The 23,569-nt window shown below is 39.2% G+C and overlaps 1 protein-coding gene across 4 annotated transcripts in view; it reads right to left on the bottom strand.

The window, feature by feature from the left end:
* Positions 1-23,569, bottom strand: part of LOC113496334 (protein grainyhead) — a 91,511-nt gene that overhangs the window by 15,394 nt on the left and 52,548 nt on the right. For 3 of the 4 annotated variants that reach the window (XM_026875499.1, XM_026875498.1, XM_026875500.1), the window contains 5 exons: positions 21,927-22,130; positions 14,994-15,156; positions 14,197-14,616; positions 12,508-12,665; positions 6,558-6,720 (listed from right to left, as the gene is read on the bottom strand). In XM_026875499.1, the coding sequence (XP_026731300.1) occupies positions 6,558-6,720; positions 12,508-12,665; positions 14,197-14,616; positions 14,994-15,156; positions 21,927-22,130 (1,108 nt within the window). The remainder of the gene's footprint in view (positions 1-6,557; positions 6,721-12,507; positions 12,666-14,196; positions 14,617-14,993; positions 15,157-21,926; positions 22,131-23,569) is intronic. The other variant, XM_026875501.1, reaches the window with a different exon arrangement.

The raw sequence follows: 23,569 nt of genomic DNA, 5'->3' as shown, positions 1-23,569 counted from the left end.
AAGTAATGTCCTGCCGTCTCGATAGGCTATATCTGATACGGATACGTCTGTTTGTTAAGTGCGCTAGTTGTCTGTGCTAGTTGTTTTAACGCCTAGGTTATTTGCTGTGAATGTTCTCCGCAGTGAATGTCGGTTTCGACATAAATTCTGAGCGAAACTGTGGGTGTAACTGCCGCGCAGTTGCCTACGTGTCGGTATTTATTTCACATCAGGTGAAATATATCAATGACCATTTTTGTCCCGTAAACAAAGCGATAACAGTATACGTATTTCCTTTCTTCGGTCTTTTATTCAAACAGGTCTTCGTAGGCGCTAACTAGCAAAACATTCATGGAGCCTTTATGCCCTGCCTCGGAATCGAAATGTGGAGATGTGGATGTTATTACTCAGATAGGCGATGTAGGAAGGCTCAAGTATATTTAAATGAAGTGTTGTAACATGTATTGAAAATGTTTCAAGTCTATGGGCATGAGCATATTAAGCAGCGCATCGTGTAGTGCGTGCGTCTAGGGCACGCCGGGCGTCCGCAGCACGCCGCGCGCCGCGAGCTACGGGAGATTGCTAAAGATGTGCAGCTTCCGCCGGCGGACAAATTACCTGGTGTTCTTGCGCATCCGCTGCACTTACAGCCACCTACTATAATTGAATATTAAGCACGTAAGTCTGGATTAACTGCTATATTTTAACGTAAACGTGATATTATCCTGATCGCGTGAGAATTGTTTATCCATAAAACCAATATGGGTACTGACGTAATGACAGAGACAGATCAAACTACTCCTAGTCGAACCAGGTATTTAGTTTTGCAGCGTAATAGAAGTAGCTGTTGCAAATACATGGTTACAGCATGAATTGATAGCTTTAATAGTCGCGTTGCGCAGTGCCCGGTGACCGCTAAATCTCGATTAAATCGGAGCAATTCCCGCGACACGTCGAGCGTCAGATTAACATCCGAAGCCGCGTTGTAACACTAATCTGCTTAAATGTCGAAAGGAAATGTCAGATTGTAATGTGCAGGGCGTGATGCGGCTTAAGATGCGGTACCTACCGCGAGCCGGTGAGCACAGCTTTCAATCACCTACATTACCAGCACAGGCGACTCGTCTCTACTGAATCATTGCTTGAATACATGTGCAATATGTTTTTATCTGTTTACAAACACTCGAATAATTAATTTCAGATAAAGCACAAAAGCTGCACCGATATTATTCGACAGTGCCACGTACAGATTTTATCTTAATTGCAAAAAAGTGGTTTTTTTTTTACGCATTTTAGTGTTGTAAATAAAGTATTGTTGCCGATTGCGGGGCTTTAAGCTTTGAGTCACTTGGCGTTACGCAATCGTTTCTTATGTCACCCTAATGTCGCTGATTACGGGCGGTTGTCAGCCGGCGATGGTATCGAGGATTGACGCTAAATACGTTCGTGCTGTGACAGTACCAATATTGGAACAATGACGTACCCCGGATTGTGTAATACTACTTACGACTAACTTCGCTGATACGTAAGCCTTCGAAACAAGCTATTGCGATGTATCTACAATTAATAAGAGTAAGTAGGTACCCGTTCACTTAATTTTAAGCTTGTGCTCTGAAACGTTAACTAAAAATAATAAGTCAATAAAGTCTACATAACTAAAAACGTTCATGCGTACATCCATTTCAAAGAAAGTGCTCTATTATGAATGTAAAAAAATGTTACAGGACTAATTACGACTAGTTATGTAGTTTCAGCCGTTACGTATATATTACCGAATAATACGTAATGTTTCGAAAGTGTAATAGTTATCGAGTGGCGTTACGCGAACCTGAAACCGAACGTGGAAAATTCACGCTCGGTCGAGCGGCGCGCGCACAGTGGCCGGACCGCGAGAACATGCCTTGTTTTTTATTGTTTACTCGGATACTAAATATGTGTAATTATATATCCACATGTGCACTCGATTATGATTAAAGCAACACGTTCATAGCACACCCATAGTGACCACGTGGTGACCAGTCAACCGACTGAAACAGTGCAGCGAAACCTTTAAATAAATTAAACTCCTTTCTATCATAATCTGCTTATTGAATAAGTAAATTAAAGAATGCAGCTCTGGATGCCCCATGCATATCGTAGATAGTAATTGAATTTCTGAGGTTAACGGGACTGTTCATTTCCAGACAACGCAATTATCATTTTTTCTCAAAATGGTATTACCGAAATTTTTATTAGTACAAAGAACAAAAAAGGCGAAAAAAGCAATTAGGTACATTAAAATCCCATAAATTACTCTTAAAAAATAACGAATCGCAAAAAAAGTACATTATGTTGAGAAGAGACAGCTCTGCTGATAAATAACCATACTGGTATCAGGAATATATGAACAGCTCAGATGGGTTTGATGAAACATTCCTCCCACAAATCAACAGCACGTTTGCCATAATTAATAAATACCTATACTTTATAATTGATATACCTAACTTTTCTTCAACCGAATATTTTTTTTGTTATCTGTTGACGAAGAGAACAGTTTCTGGCTGGAGCAATTTAGTTACACTGTAAAACAAGTTAAGGAACAAGAAAAACTGATACAAAAATAGCTAAGCAAGTAATTGTTAGGTGCAAAGGTAACGTGAGGCTCCCTCGTCAACCTACATTACGGTAATTTATACAGAAATAACTGTTCTCAGTTACTACGAGCATCGCTAAGCACTTCTACATTATTTGTGATAAAAAATGGATAAATTTAATGTATAAATAATGTCTATTGCAAGTAAAAAATATAAAAAAGTTTAAAGGAATACCGTTACCAAGAGCTTTCTGTATAATTCTGCAATTTATAATCATTAACGTTTTTCTGATTCGACAGGGCTGAGAGCGGCGGCGCGGGGTGCGCTTCGCATCGCCAAAACGTAAGATGAGGGTGCAAGCTAAATTGAGACATCTCAACACGTGATTGATTGCAGCCATGATTGGCAAGTTGCAACTATCAACGGAGCGCATGCAAATTTCTGCATATTTTTTATCCGAACATTGTGAAACCGTTTTCGTGAAGTTGAGTTCGTAAATTTCATTACAGCCGAGTGCCTCCTGTGAGAAATATTGTGTCTGTCTCGTATGACAGCCCTTCACTCGTCTGTGTCGATGCAGTCGGCCGAAAGGTGCGCGCCGGCAGGAACCGCGCAGTCAGAATGTGAACCGTTATAATCCCTCATCAAGCGTAATATGTTCAGTGTAAAAGGCATCATTAACGATTGCCTTAAAAAGGCAAACGGGAGCAATCATTAAAGTCGCAAAATATTATAAAAAGAAAATAAACAACGACGTGTCTCGTTACGCGAGTTTCCGTTGCTACGAAAGTGAACACAATGATGTCAGTGCGCCGATAAAAACTCCAGTAAAAAATGCTCTGAATGAGTAGAAGCGCTTTGGACACGCAAGACATGGCTTAATCGTAGTTCACAATAAGCAGATCGAGCGGAAGTTTATTAGTAGCGGCTTGAACAGTATGCATCACATCGGCTCGTTAATTATACTTTTATTGAACTTTAATTATAGAGCTGACTTAACATATTCTATAACTCCATAAAGGGCATGTTAAAATTAATTGCGTTTCAATTTAAATAAATGAATAGTTTGTAAGCATTCTTGTTAGATTTCGATTTTGAAAATAGGGATCTGTAGATCTCAAAACCGATCACAAAAAAAATCTATGTATTGTAATGTTAAGTTATGTAATATATTATTTTTATTTGTTTCATGCCTTGTTTCCATATCCGTAAATTACATTGATACTAAGAAAATATTTTTTAACTGTTTTGGAACACTGTTTTGGGTGACATAATTAATAAAATCTGTACAAATATAGGAGCTAAATAAAATTGATGAATTTACAAGCAGTATTTAAGATGACAGAACGTAGAAATAAGAATTTAAATAATAATAATTTTTTTTGTATGTAAAATTTGCTACTAAACAAATATGCAAGTAGGATACTAGGGCGACGTGTAACCCTTGCACTGATGCAGAATAACCAACAAGCTCTCTGCGTTACTCGAGATGATTAATTGCCACTGTGTGATGTGATTGATTGAGCTCCTTTCATATTATTTTTTTGCATCTAAACTATTTTTACGGAACAACATTTCAATCTATTCAACTCATCTAACTTCTTAAGATAACATTTTAAAAGATAATTTGTCATAACATATTTATATGCAAGTTTCGTGGCGTGTGAACACACCCAAAAGGTATACAAGCAGGTAATGTCAGTCGAGTATTTTGTAGAGTGTTTAATTAGGTGCAGGATCTGGAATTCGTGTGTTGGCCGTGGAAAGCCACGGAGGCGATGGTATCGTGGCCGAAGCCAAAGCTCCGCCGAAACAGGGGCGTGCCAGCCGTAATTACAATCCCGCCACGCACACCCCATTCGCAGGCCAAATCTCTCTGTTTACTAAATTTTCTTACAATCTCTTAACCGCTTTTTGGCACGCAAAACGGATTCAATTCGCATCGCGTGTGGATTCAACTTTTAGTTATGGTTGATAACACGATAAAATTGTTTCGTAGATATAGTGTAGGCATGGTTATCAATTTTGTGCTCGCTTGATTTAAATGTAACCATTAAATATTCTTTGTTTGTATAAAATACGCCATGAAACTCAAAATTATAGTAAAATGCTGTAGGTATGTTAAAGGAAGATTTCACACAAATTTCTCTAAGCAATTTAACTGACATGAATCGTGTCTGGTCTGTACAAACCTACATAAGCTTATATTGAAACTTTGTTTTCTTTTTGGCCACATAAAAGAATTCTCGTTAAGAAAACACGATGTTTGCCGCATTGAAATTGTTTTATCATAATGCAGTATGGTTATTGTTTAAAGGGAGCGATATTATCCGAGCGGAGGCACGGACTCCCGGGGCGGTCATTGTATTCCTATATGGCGAATGTCAAAAGCGTCGTCTTAATTATCGGGCGCGGCTATACAATGCGGACTCGATTGCGGCGAGATAAGCTCTGTACACCTATCTGAGTCCGTATTGAATGCGATACGGCGAACGCCGCGCCGCGCCGCCGCCGCGCCGAGCCGCCGGACTTGCGGCCCACTTACTGCCTTAATAATAACTTCAAACGTATGTCGCATTGTATCTCTGATTATTCCGATCTAAGCCTATTGAATACAGATAAAACGTGTTTAAGTATGTAAGGCGCTGTCAAAAAGGTAAATTAAACATCGAAATATCAAATAAAAGCTACACGGCAATGATCCGTTCAATAGCAGCATTTCTTACGGTACTGTGAGTAACATATCGTAATATATATACTGAACTACATTATAGCGAACAATAAAATCAAATTCAAAACAATAGAAAAAACTAACTTCAATTATCTAAACCAGATTAACCAGATTACCAAATGTGGATTTTCTGGTTTATCAAGATTACACGGTTAATGTGTATTATGGTGTAATTTTATTGTGTCAACCTTCTCTCGGTAAGTACAATTCATCATCATGTTTTCCAGGGAAGTGTCAGGCAACAATAATGATGGGATTTCCGATTTCCACGCCGACACGATACCCACGTGGATAATATAATCGTTGTGGTTAATCTTTTGTCTGCACAGAATTTCTCACGAGTTAAATGGTTGACTTAGTCACGTCATTGTATCATTATAACATTGCATTTAGACTATATACTAATATAACCTGCCTATGACAACAATGGGATGATCACGAACGGTATTTAATTAAAAAGTATATTACATGAATCTAGTTAGAAACTATGCGAATGATTTTGTACTATGGTACTACGTAGCGTAATAATATCTTACGTATAAAAACCTTTTCGATCCGTGTTTATCTTTATCTACTTGTAGATTTAATCAAATAGCTAAAACAAAACTTATTGAGTGCTCCAAAGCAAGTGCTACTGTAATTCCAGTAGCCGAGTAAAAATACGATGAAAGTGAATACTTGAAGGTGAGCAGGAGTGAGGTGGTGCAGGTTGTAACCGAGGCGAGATGCCTGCGGTCGAGAACTCGAGACTGTCGAGGCGCGACTCCCATTGCTCACAATTGTGAATTGACTACTAAGTAACTAGCTACGACTCATAATAATTGCAAAACTAGATTTTCGTTAAAATGATTTCGGATATCAAAAATAATGTATCATTGTGTGTTTTATGTAATTCTAAAAAAGATGTAAATAAAGAGATGTTTTGCGGGGCTTTTTGAAGAGTTATGTGGGAAATGTGTTTTACCACGATATTTACTAGTTTTGGTAAAAAAAGTACGCTGTGGATAAAGATCTTTTGTTTTGAATGGGATATTCAGTAAATGTTATTTCAGCGGTATAAATAGAGATGTTCATCAGCGCGCGCGCGGCGCGGGGACGTCCGTGGCAAGGCGCGGCCGTGTTTTACGATTCCCCGTACATTTAGTGACCACTGCCGCCGCTTTCTAAGGTCCAATACAAGTAAACATCCGGTCACTTAACCGTTAACGTCCATAATTTCATCGACGTTTTAACTTAAATGTGTTGTATTCAGACAATCCTACTTATAGACTTACCTTCACTGTTTGATTCTTGAGTGGTTTATCAGGGTCGTGGATGTACTCGAGCGTGATGCCGTAAAACTGGCCCTTGTTGATGTATGTGATCCGGTCATCTTCACGTCTCTGCGAACTGCTGCTGGCCGTCTCCAGGTGGTACTTGAACCCGTACGGGGAAAACCTGGCACGTACAAAAATAAGTGGTTTTATAACAATCGAGACACCGTGACATGAGTGACACCTGTGAATTCCAGATTTAAGATAACACACAAAAACTTGCGTATTACGGAGTAGCGCAGTAGGCGACTTGTCTTAATGTTTGTTGGCATATAAAATGCACAATAAAAGCTGGTTTCTGTAACATTTAGAAAAAGTGCGATTTCTTCTTTGAGATAGTTATCTACGGATACACGTTCTCGACAATAAAGTTTCCATGAAGTAAAGCAATAAAAGTGTGCAAAAAGTGGAAATCTTAATTGCGCGCCGGTACAGCTTGTCAGCGGCGTCGTTACATAAAGGCGCGGAGATCCAGTTCGTAGTACGCAATGAAAAACTGTGTTTTCTCGCGATTTCCTGAGTGCTGGCCCGACGGAAGGAAAACCCCGCTAATTTAGCGGTGATCGCGTGCCGCGGCTCGTTAGCGACACCGAGTGCGTGAGTCGCACGCCACTCGTCCCGCGCCCGCGCCTCGCGCTTGTCACGCCGCTGATCTCGACGCGGCCCACGCTCGACACTCTCGCCGAACGCTAAACTACACCACCAAACTAACTAGTCATTATCCACTCGGGCCATTGTGGCTCCGACTTAAATTATGTAACATGATAAAAAGTAATAAATCGTTATGAAACATTTAATCCTTTAAATCTGTACAAGGAATGCGGATAGAGCAGTTTGCATCGATTTAGTTCTACGGTTACACCATTACTTAAGCTTATTGAAAACAATTTGGTAAACAGCCCCGCTGATGTTTGCGATTTGAGTCGAGCTTGTGAAGATAAAAGCCGTGTAATGCAAACGCGGGCCGACATTGACGGATCGGTCGCGGCGGCGCTCGCCTATCTGATGCTCTCTAAGTGATTCCGAACACAATTTACATTTGCAATGTTGCTTTGTATTGTCATTTCAACTACCCTTATCCTTTGTTTACTTTGAGTTGATGGACTGTTCGTACCACTAGAAAGATTATATATAATTTTGCAATAAGGAAAGTTTAAAAGACAATGTGAATAACAATATCAACACATAGATGCCAGCTGTGCTCTGTGAGGGTACATGAGTTCTTTGTATTCAATAATAAATAACACATTGTTTTCGAATGAGCTTCATTACAAATTTCAGCGGCGAAGCGTTCAAAAAACGGCACTTCCTGAGTAGAGACAAGAGCCGTGCCTTTCATGAATAAATCAATCGGCGAGGCGCGGAAATTGATGAGTGCGCAAAAAGTCTTGGAACGCAACGACAACAAAGTGCTCGCAATAAAAACGCATGCCGCGATAAGAGATGGAGAGACGAACGTCCCGCAGAGACACCGAGCGCTGCGGCCCAAATTATATGCGCATAAATACGAACCCTCTATAACCATATACACTCGCCGCAAAAACACCATTTATTGTACTCGAGAATTCTTTTTCGCTAACTGCGAGCTCTTCAATCCTGGAAAAACTCAATAGCACCTGAGCCCTATCTCTAATTGTACCTAATATTTTCCATTTTAATATTCCATATCATAAATCTATTCCTATTGTTCACATCATAGGAGCATATCATTTTAGGATTGAATGGTAAAGCACCATTGTACATTCGAGATGAAAAGCGCCAATGAAAAACTCGAACGAGACGCTCTTAAAGCTACTTGCAATGACTACGACATATTTTTTTTATTGTTTTAACCGAAATCGCCAACGACTAAAGATGTAATTTAGTTCGTTGGCGCAGGAGAGTGAAGAAGGTTTATTTGTTACATGATTGAAATTAAAAGATGTTTATCTTTTAATAGTGGAAGGGCGGCGTGGAGGAGATCGTGGAGGAGATAGAGGCGCTTAGCACGCTAGGAGGAGCGCTGGCCGCGCTGGTGGCGCATCACGGCAGCCCGTTTAATGAGCACGCTTAGCCCGCGTAATGGCGCCGCGCTGATTGCCGGCTGCGGCTGACAACCGACACACGCAGCGACACTACCCTATCATCACAGCCAAACTGTTATTATTTGCTGCTACTATTCCCGCAAACGATTCATGGAACCTTCCTACAAAACACTTATATGGAATGCAAGAATTGCACCCGTGGTACGCTACTGATTAACTCTACGTAAAACGTGCTAATTAGACAGGACTATGTCAGAATTGCTCGTGATTCGCAGCTAACAAAGCAGCATCCCAAATATATTGCTACAAAAGAATTACGTTTTTCAAGCGATCAGATAAAGTAGTTGAACGAACAGTTAAGCGAACAGAGCCAAAGGCATTTCGTTTAAAGTATACATTCATTTGGCTTAAAGCGGACAGATGTTAGGATCGCGTGTACACCGCAATCCTGAAGCATTGCTGCGATATCGCTCTTTACATTTATAAGCTCCCGTAATGAACTTGTAATATAAAAAATCATATTAAAATAACGGTGAATTACATTAAATAATTGCTTCAGAATATTGCGCGCATTCTCGTTATCAAACATTAAATGGTAACATTTATTTTTATAAATAAACATAAAAAGTATTTACAGTATTATTTATCAGTTAATTAATTAATTCTCTGATACATAAAATACGTGAAGTAGTTGCTCGTTGAAGTGATAATGAAATATACACATGACTTGATTAAGCCACTATGCGTTTGAGAATTCGAGTTGTTTAATACATTGAGTGGTGGGTATAGGTAAAGTAGTTAACTGCTCGGTAAGTAATAGAGCAAACATTAGTGAGGGCGTCGGAATGAGTGTGTGGTGGCGAGGGCTGTATCGGGCGGCGTATCGCCATCGAAGGTAATTTAAGACGGTAGGAGCGACCGCGCTATTTGGGCCAAATGCAAGCAAGTAATTATCGAGATAATAATGCTAAAGCACTTATCATGTCGACGAGTGCTTCCGCCGCGCGTCGTCGCCGCGACCGAAAGAACCAACGATTTCATTTGTAACTTGTTTCGATGTCTCTCTTTTTACTTAAATCGATCAATTACCGAGACAATTTTTGAATATGTACTATGAATTAAGGGAATACGCTTAATAATACTACTTCCATTAAGTTACTTTAAGAATTAAAGCAATGCGCGCATTTTTTCGTAGTGGTAAGTCATAAAATGGTTGTAAAATTACATTTGTGTTTTGCGTTACACTTAACGTGCTACGAGGTAAAAGAATATTATTTCTAGCATACTTACATTCGTTCCGTTCCTTTGACTCAGACATGTTAATATGAAAATATATTACGTAAGTACCAATGAAGTAGAGCTATTTTACTCAATTAACAAACCATGCAAGCAAAACAAAATAAAATATAAAAGCGATTTGTACCGAACAAGACAAGGTTTAGCAAAAAAAAATATTTTCACATTTAAATCATTAACAACTTAGATGTTGACATAGTACTATAAACAGATAATAATTATAATCAAAGTAATTGAACAATTGAAATGAACAAAGATGTTTCGACAGTTAAGTTAAAATATTTTATGCTAAATAATTCTGTTATCGTAATGAAATGTATCAATTTACTGAATTAGTCATTGTATGAATTATAAATTTATTCGAATACTTGCGTAAATAACACTTACAGATAGGTACTTCCTTTGATAACTTTTTAACACACCCATACAAATTTATAATGAAAAGACATCTATTCCAGGGCTTGACAGAATAACAAACATACTTCGAGTGCATTAAAAAAAATTTAGTTAGGAAAAAATATGTATGTTATAGGTAGTACCTATTACTATTATTTTTAAAGTAAAAATCTTTATATGTATGAAAATCAAGTTGTACACACATTTTAGATGTCCGAAGAAAACAATTAAGAGTCAACCCCTCAAGTAAATGAACTTGTCGGTTAGGAAATTACCAATTCACACGTGCTTTTACGAGTCGTATACAAAGATCACGAAATGCAAGTTAGCACCTCTTAAAAAACTATTCTGGTAACAATTTAACAACGCGAGGTGGAACTACAGCCGGCGTTGCCGTGGCGACTTGATTGAATACCTCAGCTACGGTTTTACGAATCTAGCAAAGCAAGCTAAGAGCGATCAACGACGATACTTTGCTCAATAATTGCTCTCATATTTAATACTTAGTACATTTCAATTTCCTTGAAGATTTGTATTTACGTCGAATTTGATTTTACTGCCATTTCACTGTCCATTGTAAATAAAAGTGTAATAATACTTGACCATTGCTATTTACCTATCTAAGTTATTTGCACTTAGTTTAAGAAATGTATGCTAATTACAAGAAAATAAAAAATATTTTGATGGGGCTCTTTTAAACATTGGTTTTATTACTTGAAGCTGTACTTAAAGATTTATATTAATAATTAGTAAGTATATTAATCTATTGATAAGTGAAACTTATCACTGAATGTTAATGTTACGCTGCATACAAAACTGAAAAGAATCTCGCGTTTACCTTCGGTTTTTAAATTATCACAATTTGTTTATTAATTTTCAACACTTAACAGAGTTAAAACAGATATGTGTTGGCAGACTCAAAAACCGCAAACCGCAAGATTTTTTACTTTATTTTACACATCGTCCTTAAAAAAAGCAAAACCATGTTCCAACGTGAAAGAAAATACTCGTAAAAAATAAAACAAGGTTTATGTTACTTTTTTGCAATTCTGTCTGATTTTGCATTAAGTCCACGGGAGCTATGTTCCAATTACGTAAAATAATGTGGTCATTACAAAGCTTGATTAATAATTTTGTTATATCTTCACCCTATACGAAATAAAATGAAAGATCAATGTAGAGCACAAAACTTATTGGGTGTTTACTATTTCTCGAGACTTGTTTCGCCTATCGACTGTATTTTTAATTTAAAATCTTTAAATGTTTTTTTCTGTATATAAAACTGAGACCTACATACACATATTATCTCTTTTTATTTGCAAAAGCATTAATGAAGGAATATTTACAGGACGTGAATTTAGAATTATTGTAGTTTTACAAGTCATAAAATTGTTTGGTAGCCATTGCGTGTGTTCGTAGCGACCACAGAATGTCTACATTTCGTAGAAAGGGCCACATTATAACAGTCATGTGGGGAGGTGCGAAGTGCTCAGTCAATATTGTCACTTGAGCCACTCACACCACTAAATTACTTACATCTTTCAAACAAAAATGGTTTGATCGAAACGAATTGTTTGTTTACGTATCACATTTATACTCAAAGTAGGTTGTTAACTTATGTAGTGTTCAGTATACACTAAATGAGCAATTTGTAGTAAATAAATGCTCAGATCTTTAAGGAATTACATTTCTTTGTTTAAATATGTAATTTTGATTGTCATTAACAGATATCGCATTCTTAAAGTTCGTATTGATATCAAAATAAATGCTTGATTTTTTAATACTATTAAGGGCAAGCATCTGTCGTAAATGTACATCTAAGTTTGGCGCGGATCCTCATTATGAGCAAGTTTAGCTATGTTAAAATATGGACGAGAATCTACCACAGTTTACCGTCTAAATTAGTTGATATCATATACATATTTAATGTTGAATGATTTTACATATTTTACTAGATAATATGGAAGTAATTTTAGCCAAAAATAATAAAATGCTAATATATCCTGCGAATCATACGACCGCTTGGTCTTGATTCTATGCATAAAAAGTGACACTGTAGTTAGAAATTAATGAATGTTGTATTTCTTTATAAGATTAGTTTTACATTCCTGTTTTTTTTTTAGATTGCATTCACGTGTTAGCATGGCTGATGCTTATCTATGTGTTATTTTGGTGAATATTTAGGTGGTACTTACAATTTGGCGATTTGTATTTTGTCGGCGTCGTTCTGCCTGCCGAAGTCATGCCAGGGCCGGGTGCGCGGTGCTTGCGCAGGCGAGTGGTGTGCTGACGGCGTTCCTCGCCCGTCTTCACCGACGCCCGGCTGCTGGCATATCACCGTGTAGTCGAACGACTGCACGGACAATAACACATTTTACTAAATGACATGTAAAGATCATACAGAATAGGACATTTATTTATATCGTATAATAACATACCAACATCCAAATTAACGGTAAAATTAAATAACTTATGCTACAAAGACTAAACAACCGTTTCTTTCCGAACGTTCTACTTGACATTGGAATTTAGCAGATTCTTATTTGCTCGTCTTATTAGACATAAAAACCCTCAAACAGAACGTAGCCAAACGAAAGGTACGATCATATGTAAATACTTCAGCGAAATAACCAAATGAATTTTAATTTTGGTAGAGATTGATCTCTGATTAAAACTGTTGTAAAGGATTCATTGAATGTCGCAATCTCTCATTTATTAAGTGTAATTAGCGACTAATTTATGATAATGGTTACACATTAAAATATCATTGTAATTACGTCATCGTCACTACCTGTGCTCACAACATTGAAACTAATTACTGTTATTCCATGAAAATGGGAGCTTTGGATATTGATTACGAATAAGGCATTAAGTAATTTATTTAGAGAATGCATACAGCTCTAGAGGAATGTAGTATTCAAGTTTGAAGTCGATGGTCAAGTAATGGACAATGTTCAGTAGTTAGGTGTCAAGTTGGAAATATTTCATGCCAGTCTAGTCGTTCTTTTCCGTCGACTTAACAAAAGGCAAAATAATAAATGTTTGATCTAGATCGGCCGAGTAAGTAGGTAGTTACAATGCTCGTGATCGCCACGCCCTGGAAACTACTAAGTCCTTCAAAACCACTTAGCTCAACCAGATTGCCGGTCATGTCAATTTGTTATTTTAATATGTAAACTCATAAATTTCAAGTCAAATGCGAGGTGTCGGCAATTGTGTAGCTTGAAGGTCTCGCGTGGCGTCGACTCTATTGTCTGTACATCGACGCACGAGCAATTAGTGGACTTAGCTATTATAGTTATCTGTTATATCGACTGCCTGACTGCTAACATTCTTATTAGATCTGTTGACTGACTGGTATTACCGTTAGTTTGGATATTAATATTGTTTCTTTTTCTATTTAACGTCCAGTGATTTGTTCAATGTTTGTTAAAAATGAAAAAACATAATAAGATACTAACATTTTTCATTGTTATGAAAATATGTGTGATCTTATTAAAAACGGAAATAATTCACGTGAAATGACAACAAAATAATGTAGAGCGCGGGTGGGCTTCTGCAATTGTGCAAATTATGACAAAGAAAGATGGCATTCCTTGCAATAACGAACAAATGTAAGTTGCTATTACATGAAAATGTATAAATGTACCTAGGTAGGTTCAAGTGAAAGTTAGAGAAATCTCCCTTATAGCATGGTATTAATGTTCTATGTTAAGCCAAGAGACAGTATGCTTGGAGGATGTTGTTAAGTGAATAAGTGAGCCCTACGATAATAATATCACAGTAATCTGTAAATACATCTATATATATGTGTTTAGTGTGTGTGTTTGTCACTGTGGTGTGTTAGGCAGCCCGCCCGCCCGCGCCCGAGTCGTAGCACAGACCTGCTGAACTGCAGATGCGTGGTCCCTTGGAGTGACTGCGTCGGCTCCTATGCCGCTATCGGGAGAGGGCAGGTCCACTGTAAGCCCAGCTGCGGCGATAACACTCTTGCTGTGATAGCGAGGGGTCGCATATCGATCACTAAAAGCGGAAGCGGAGGCAGACTCTGCATCAGCATAAGGAGGTGCAGCCCTCTGTTGATAGCCTTCCCCGACGAAGTACTCTCTATAGTAGGGCTCGCCAGTGAAGGTGGCGGGCTGGCGCGAGTACTGCTCGCCATAGGGGGTGGGGCTGGGGGTGCCTGGCGGCGCAAACATCTGGGCGGCGTACATGGCCGCGTCCGGCAGCAGCGAGCCGGCCGAGGAGGCGCGCGAGGGCACCGGGGACGGCGAGGCCGCTTCGCCGGGCTCTCCCACCGCCACCTGCGGACACACGCGCCGGTTACACGCGCTCTCCCACGACAATTGTCCGCTCCGCAACGTCGACGCGTACATGCCGCGTCAAAGCACAGTTCACAGCTTCACGTACACAAATGTCGATCTATCGTATCACGTTCACGGTAATCAATGTGTGTAATCCCGAAAAAGATGAGAGGTCCTTGATGTTGACCGAGGTCGGCATGCACTGGGCGGGCAACACTGGCCGGCCGGTCTGGGCGCGGGCGGGCGCGGCTAGTGCGTCGCGAGCGCGGTGCTCGGCGCATCGTACGAAAACCGCGATAAATAATACATGAGTGACCGGTACAGTAAGTGTGTGAGTGCGTGCGCGCGCGGCGGCGGCGTGCGGACGTGTGACGCACCTTGTGTCGCGGCGGCTTGAGCGCGTGCGGCTCGGGCTCGTCGACCACCTTACGGCTGAGGTCCTCGGGCTCGCGCTTCACGAGCCCCGCGTGCAGCAGCCCCGAGAGCTCGGCCAGCTCCGCCCCGTGCGCGCCATTGGCCGCCTTCAGCGCGCCGCCGGCCCTGCGGAGGGGAGACAGGCGTGATTGGTGAGCTGCGCGCGCGCCGCTGCGAGTAAGCCCGACCTCGCCATGCGCGCGCTAACTTGTCATACTATCATTCTCGCTCTAGGTGTTACACACTGTCAAATTGTCACATGGTATTTTCCTTGCAATCAAAATACAAATAAAATTATCATACTTGTTGCAGTTTGCAATGTTATTTACATTATTGCAAGGTTCACTTTATATTTCTTAGCAAATATCTAATCCTAGATAAAGTTATTTTACAGACATCTAGCTTGCACGCTTTACTCAAACCTAATAAGGTATTTTAAGATAGAAACCTACTTTCAAGTTGTATAATCTAAAATTGTTAACATTTATAGCCACTTAATCACTGATAGCTATTTTAATTTTTATACTATCGATAATTAACTGTACCAAAACCAATGAATTAAAAAGTAATTGTATGTAGTGGTAATATTGGTAAAATAGTAAAATCAAGCTTCATAATAGCAAAATAACACATCTAAATTCGTAATTTAATTCAATTATTCTCATTTATCATGATTAGAGGCCACAAATCATTATACGTTTGACATTTTTCCTATTATCATGTTATGAAAATATATCTGATCCGTGATACATAACTTTGTTGAATATTTATGCGCCAAATACTTATTAAGAATAACGTAAACATAATTAATTAGATATATTTACGATAGTTTAAATACATTAAATATAAGCTATTATAATTTCAGAGGCGTCGTAAAATTATAATTATTTGCACAAAGTTGCGTTTGGCCCAAACACTGCCATCTATGGAAAAATACAAGAACTTCTTCAATAAAGAACTTGAATCGCTGTCTGTCCTCTTTATTTAGTTTATTTAAAATATTCGACAACGATTTTTTTTTTAAATCCGCTCTATCGTATTTAGGTACATCACACATGGCTCTATATTTTTGATTTTGAATTCGAAACTTTGATTTTGTAGAATTACGATGTCACATTTGCTGCAAAAAAGTCCAAATTATTAATCCTTAATTTACACTGAAATTTCGCGTCGCAATAGCATAACGAAATCACAAGACTATGAATTAATATGGTGTTCGTAGTATTACTTAAGCATGAAACAAATAAATATAATTGGCAGGAAAGTGAGGCAACTTCGAGTTCGATTATTGGCTGTTTTACATTAGACGAAATATACTGTATACAACATTTATTGCCTTGTAAAAAAGCAACAAAAAATAATCCTCATGAATTACTATACCTATTAAGATAACAGAAATTAAATTAATAGCTCCCGTAGGTCGCTGTGACTGTACTAACTGATTAACGCATTACGTCATGTTTAAAAGTTTCCCGTACTAATGTTTAATTAGTAAATAGTTAACGTTTATTTTTTAATGTACACTCATTAGCGGCTACGAAGATCTACGTTTTTCGTAGAACTTCGTAGCACTGCAATTAGTGCAGATATCGTGAGTTACTATCAAGGGTTTTATGAAAATAATATATTCTACTGAAAAACCAACCAAAGTGGCTGATCCACACTGATGTCTCGAGGAATTTTGAAAAGTACAACTTCATCGTAAAAGTTGATTGAAATAATAACAGTAGCTGGTTATAATCAAACATTCAGGCAAATGTCATCACTGAGCTTTCACCTACATAAATTATTGCTTAAAAGCCAGAAGTAGGTCTAATCAATTGCATGTACATTTACATACGAGCGTTTTGATTTGTTTGCATGTAAGCGCGCACAGCTCGCGAGCGGCGCGGGCGCGGCTTTCGTCGGCCGTTGTCAGTGAGCGCCGATTTATGATAATTGAAGACATGTTTCACCGGCGCTCAGATGTTTATTTTAGATAAGAGAGTCTCGCGGCACTATTTCATGCGTCCGAATTGGCCGGGACGCGCGACCTCCCGCGAGCCGGCCGCGGACGCTCTTCACCGTGTCCGATTGCAATTCTCGCTTTGCTCATTCTTCACGATTTATGCACGCGATTTGTAAGAGAAACGGAACGAGTGTGAAATCGCTCATTCGATAAGATAAAGCCTGGCCGTATAAAATATTTCTGCATGTATCACCAAATTTCGCGATGTGGTAACAAACGACAACGCCACGAATGAAAATGCAATGACTTTTTATTTAACAACAAAAATATGCTTCGATTTGGTGAAGTTTCACCCGGCAACTTTTTTGCGTGCATGCAAATTGAATTATTGGTATTAATCCGAGGTCGGTATGCCGGCGGCGGTGTATAGATATCGTTATTCATATGCGTAGAGCACAATACGGTGTTTGCTTGTCGCTCATTGTTAACGCTTGTAAAAAGGAGACAAAGCGCGCTTCGTTGACAGCTGAGACGCTTCGGGCCCCGCGGCTCTGGGTGCTTCAAATATCATTCCAAGTATCAATAATTCCGTTACAATCGTTAGGTTACAGTTTATTTAAACAATAAATGCAAAACGTTTATAAACCTAAATAATTTTGACGGAATGATCTTAAGAATTTTATAATAATTTAAAGACTTCTTGAATTCTTTTATAACTAGCCCATAAAAATATTTCGAAAAATATATATTTCTTAATATCATCTCCGTAGAAAGAAAAAAACTCATCATAAAAGTAAATAGCAAGTGCGCGAGTTTGCTGTGAAATGTGAAAAAGCTCGAAATGAATTGCATTTATCTTCTTATTCTATATAAAGCTGTACATTATTTAATTAGGTATGCAAATGGAGTATTTCTGCCTCTGCTATGTTGAATATAAACTGTAAAACAGCATTTATATAGGTATTTAATGAGGGTAATATGAATTAATACAAAAACCAGTTCTAACATGTAGAGTTGAAAATATAGCAAACGTTTGATACAATTTAGCTTGAATGTAAAGTACCCCAGGATACCTCTCACACTGTATCAGGTAGCGGAATAGATTTCCCAAACTGTTAATCTGATATCAGTGTCATGTTGCTTACATTAACATAACAGTAAACGTAATAAAAGGTAAGAATGAGCTCCATCTCTAGCGGCTGTGTGCTACATTTTGCATGCAAATATAAATTTTCTTATCAAAGCTGCATCGGTAAGTCGCTTGGATGCAATTGCCATTATAATTATTTGCAATGTTTACTTAACACCCTTTCACACATGACGAGATCCCGACAATACGGTGCTTAGGGTGCGAGGAACCCTCGCGCTCATACATTCAATGCGTTTATCGAAATGCCTCTTACCTATCACAAAGGATATCATTTCTTTTTTAGGATAATTCTTGAAAAAACTTAATACAAAAACAGTATATCTGGCTGCCATATCATGATTGTTGTTTTGTCTCTGTATAACGAAACTGTAAATCCATTTTAAAATAACACGCTGTTTCTACATTCATGTTATTTAGATTGATTCCAAATATGGCACTGTTATCTCTACATGGATGCTGAAATTGATCATATATTTAACAGAATCTCTGATAACAACTTAATAAGCTTACATGTGCACAGCGGTCGCTATCTACATCAAAATCTGAAGCGGCGACAGTTTATATCGTTTGACGAATTGATTACAATCTACCGAACGATAAACGAGCCGAGGGAGGCGCTTGCAGCGGATGCGACCGACGTAATTTCATTCTATTTGAATATATCATTCGTTAAATGTAGGTTTATTGCTACTTTTCTCACGGAACTAATACATTATCAAAAACTTTAATTGAAAACGATTTCGCCATTTGTCTAAGTCATTAAATCGGGCATTTCATTACACATAACTGTCTCTAGTGATTCATTCACGGGGAAAATTTACCCTAAACCTAATTAACTAAGTACCTAGCACGATATTAATAATGTCGAATGTCCAGCACTTTGCTAGACGTTCGGCTTCAGCCATCTAACGACTATAATTGCATTTCTTTACGCAGCTGTCCAATATGAAATATTCGCATGATAAAGAATAGACAAAAAATAATGGTCGGCCGGTCAAGACGGGCCGGACAATCCCGGTTTTCATATTCGCTACGTGATGACCGCGACATAACGATGTTACCATCTTTTTATACATTATCCTCATAAGAGGGTCCGTTATATCCAGGGGAATTGAATGGCATTAACTACTGTGTCTCTAACAATAACGATGTACCTTCAAGAGGAAACCGGTTCTAGTCCTAAATGGGTCACACGGTTCCAACTCCCTGAGTTTTTGTTAAACCACCGCGACATTGACGGCGCATGTGCTGAGTCGCTCGCTAAATTACACTATTCATTTTGATCTTTAGCATATTAAGTTCTATACTTAGCTCTTTACCTTTACTATGAACTAAATATACCGGAAAATATTCTTAGAAATTCTAAAAATTACCTCCCTACATGATTGCAGAACCAGTCTTAAGTTGCATTTAGTAAATATTACCTGCTTACCTACATAGTAATTAAATACGTAGGTAATTTCTATCATTAGGTCGTAAAATAAGTTAGGTACATTAGCATGGAGAAACCGACTTCCCGTTAGTACGGCAAGTGCGAACAGTGACAGGGTCAAGAGGGCGAGGCCCTCCCTAGAGGCATCCCGCCGCGCGTTTCTATGCTAATCTTAGCGTTAGCATTCGACAGCCTCCGACAACTATTAATGGTTATAGCCGCCGTCTCCATTTAATACCCGTAACATCCGCGTAGTCCTTTGCTTAGATGTGGTTAGCTGCGCCCGCGCACTACGCAATGCGTTTACGAAACACTTTTACGCCTACGATATCGAATCTCGAAGAAATACAGACGGAACTAGTTCATTTCTACATCTATCGAGCATTCAATTCAAATAATACGAGCGATTTAGACAACAAATAGTGTGCTTCAAACCTGACGATGCACTGGCGCTGAACTATTAGCATACAAACGCATTCGTAGACACAGAACGCGCGTATGGGTGCGGGCGACTGAGAGCATTCGTTATAATTTTGAATGTATGAATGAGCAATAGCGGCGCGCGTTGAACCGGCGCGTGGGACGCGTGCCGACAATGACTCGCGACAAGTCCTGGGCGTCCTTGTCAATGTGAGCCGCTTCCATCCACATCCGTCTATTGTCATTATTTGTATTATGCACTCCCGTAAACAGTGACAGGCAAGACAGGCGGTACGGAGCTGTCCGACTGACGCATTCTGGAGCGCAGCAGGCAGCGCGGGCAGCGGGAGCGCGACCAGCACCAGGCCCGAGACCCTCGGCGCAGCGTCGTGTGTGGGGACGTGGGAGGCTGTTACCACTTCGACGGTTCCACATTATCATGTGCACAGCCTACATAAAGAGCGATATTTCTATACAAGTTATACATATTCAACGTCAAAAAAGAGATGCATTTTTGTATTCAACATTTAATTCACATATTAACATTTTCACGAATTTAAAACTAGTTTCCATTATAGCTAGTGTTTATGGAACATAATAAAACGTTCATAAAAGTTAAATGGTCTGTATAGGGTCAAGTTAACATTATGCACTCCTTGTATTAAGAATGTGTCACGGCGTTTGCTCATTTTTCGCCGCTATTCAAAGGATGCTGTTAACAACCTCTTTCAAAGAGCGAGTATAATTTGATCGGGGTCGCATTTCTATGGGAATACTTTGAATGCACTGACTGTATTTATAATCAGTTAGTAAAATTTCTAAATACGTGTCTATTCGTTTTACGAGTTCAGGCTTAATTTATGGATATTTTAACGAATCTTCTATTTAAGTACCTATTAGCTAATTATCTAGTAATATTTCAGTAAATCGTTAATGCATATCAGTATCGCACAAAAAATATTGATATAAATTGACATTTACAATAAGAATTCCTAAATGTTAAAATAGACACATGTTTCCATCGCAAATGGAGTTAAATAGCAAAAATATGGTAATATGCGAATTAAATACACAAGCGGTGTGAGGTGTGCGCGGAGAGGGGAATCACCGAAGTTGCGAACTGCTATTTCGTTAATCCCGCCATAGGTATTCAAATGAGCACATATGATTTATTGAGTGGAACATTAACATTTTTATTATTTGTTATTCTTACACCTTTCGTTGGGGCCGGAAGCCACGCGGCGTCTTGTCTCAGTGTACTCGTCCGTGAGACTCGAGCAACACACACAACCCCGACCCCGCCTGCCTCTCAATAGGCACAAAAACTCCACTACAAAAAGATTGCATATTATCATAGTTTACATATAAATTTTACGCGAATTCATTCCGTATTCACCGCGTCACGAATTTTGGCGATTATAATGATAATTGCTCCGATACACGAAGGTTCAATTTGATGTACGGCCGTGAGAATCGACGATTGATTTTCCGCGATCATTTTTCGATTCCATTTGATTGTTAGATATCGATATTTGGGATTCGATTTGCATATTCGATTATTTTAAATAGGTATCGTACCTACACAGTACATATTTGTGCTATTATTAATTAGTTTTGATATAGGTATGCTTAACAGAACAATCTTATTTAAATATTAGGTAATTATCTATACTCTAAGGTAATTTGCATAAAATAGTTTTGGTTTTGAATTCAAACCGAACAAAAATATTTTAAAACAGTCGTATTTCATTTAAATGTGACATCCGTAATTGCTAAGCAGATTATAATTTTTGATACAGTTAGTTAAGTGATAAATGTTAACACACTAGAGTCGAGAGAATGAGATGACAAGGTAATCAATTAGATAAAAACGAAATCCAGGGATGCCATAGTTGATAAAACAGAAAAAGTAGCAATAATATAGGGATGAAGTAGTGAGGACTCACGGCCAGACATCAACAAGTTTAGCATCCTTATGCAGGCTGAGGTGCGTGTCCTGTGCGAGCGGCGGCAGCTTGTAGTACTCGATGGGCTGCTGCTGGTCATCCACGGCGCTCAGCACGGCGGACGTGGCGGCGCTCAGCGGGTGCTCGCCCGAGTAGTACGCGCGCCACGACTCCCCGCTCACCTCCATCACCTCCTTACGTCTTCTGCAACAAAACACTTCAATTTACTTTTATGTCTTAAAATCATTCAAGCTGCTCGTCGTTACCCAAATCAATAGAGTGCGTAGAGGTTCATTCAACGGTGTAGTAATTCGAGTAAACATAACGTAAAATACTGGTATACAAAACCACTGTAGTTTACGAACGAGTCGACTACAACTTACGAACCAGTTATTAGGCGTGACCATTTCGGTACGGATACTGACCTTTGATGGTACTCGCGACGGTCGTCGCATAATGTGACGCTACGTTTGCTAATTGTTGCGCACACAGAGCATGAGTCAGCGCTGCTGGTGTCTGGTGCGAGAGTGAAATGACTAGTTATCCGAACGGGCGTTGAACGTAAGCAGGGGCGTTGTCTAATTCGGGTGAATTTATGCAAGTTCACCGTAGTACTCATACGTCACGCGGCCGGGTCGCCTGGTGCCGCGCAACCTGATGTAGAACAGGTCTGAACCACTCGCAGAACCGGAAGGATACGAGGCAAATCCCTGCTCCCTCGCTAACCAGTTTAGGTCGTCTGACGTCACGCCCAGCGGTATCCGACGATGCAGACAAATAAATAAAAAATGTTGGAAGCACGCGTCGGACGGGTTTGACCGGATCGTAGTTCTACCTGATTCCTGTTCCTGGTGTGTTAATATATCTTGGCATTTATTGTATGAAATGTGACATACTTATGTGTACCCACAATCCGGACCTCGGGCTGCTGATAGTATACCTCGAATTCTCCCAAAACTCCGAGTATGTAAACTTCATATCATTCTGATCTACTGCTATAAGCTACCGAAGTTCTCACAAGTGTACTAATAAAGCGAAATGAGAAATACATAACATAGTACGAATGTCGATTCCTTTTGAATATTTTTATGGCAACACATCACACCATTAGCCAATCCATGTATAACCTAGGTTACAGAATGTCGCTTTAGTGTCAAGCAAGAATAGAATGTGCGAATTGGATCAGAGAACTGGAAAAGCCAGCTTCTGGCATTTAACCAGCCGAAGCGTGAGTCATTTGACGAGTTAACTGGCAGGCGGTGGCGCAGGGGGCCGGGCGGAGCGCGCGCCTGCACCACGTGAATGAGATTCCGGTAGGTGCGCACGTAAAAATCGTGCAACGAATCTAACAGGTTTGCTGGGGTCCTTGCGAGGCCACCGGGACTGGTCTAACCTGCCCTGTGCAGCTGAACCTCGAATTTCCGATCGTTTCCTATCACGTTTGCCTCGAATCGATACATGTAAACATACGAGTTTGTTTACGTTTGCTCATACTAGAAACGATAATTTAGATAAAGTGCTAGTATACCACAAATTGAGTTGCGCAACCGTTATGTCTTGATGAAGCTTTGTTTCGCAGACTGATATATAAATAATTAATTGATAACTTTCTTCTTAGTTGTCAATTGTTCAAGCCATTTAAT

The sequence above is a fragment of the Trichoplusia ni genome, chromosome 8, assembly GCF_003590095.1.
Source record: "Trichoplusia ni isolate ovarian cell line Hi5 chromosome 8, tn1, whole genome shotgun sequence".
NCBI classification, from domain to species: domain Eukaryota; kingdom Metazoa; phylum Arthropoda; class Insecta; order Lepidoptera; family Noctuidae; genus Trichoplusia; species Trichoplusia ni.
The sequence above is the reverse complement of the archived record's forward strand: the minus strand, read 5'-3'. Positions and strand labels throughout refer to the sequence as shown.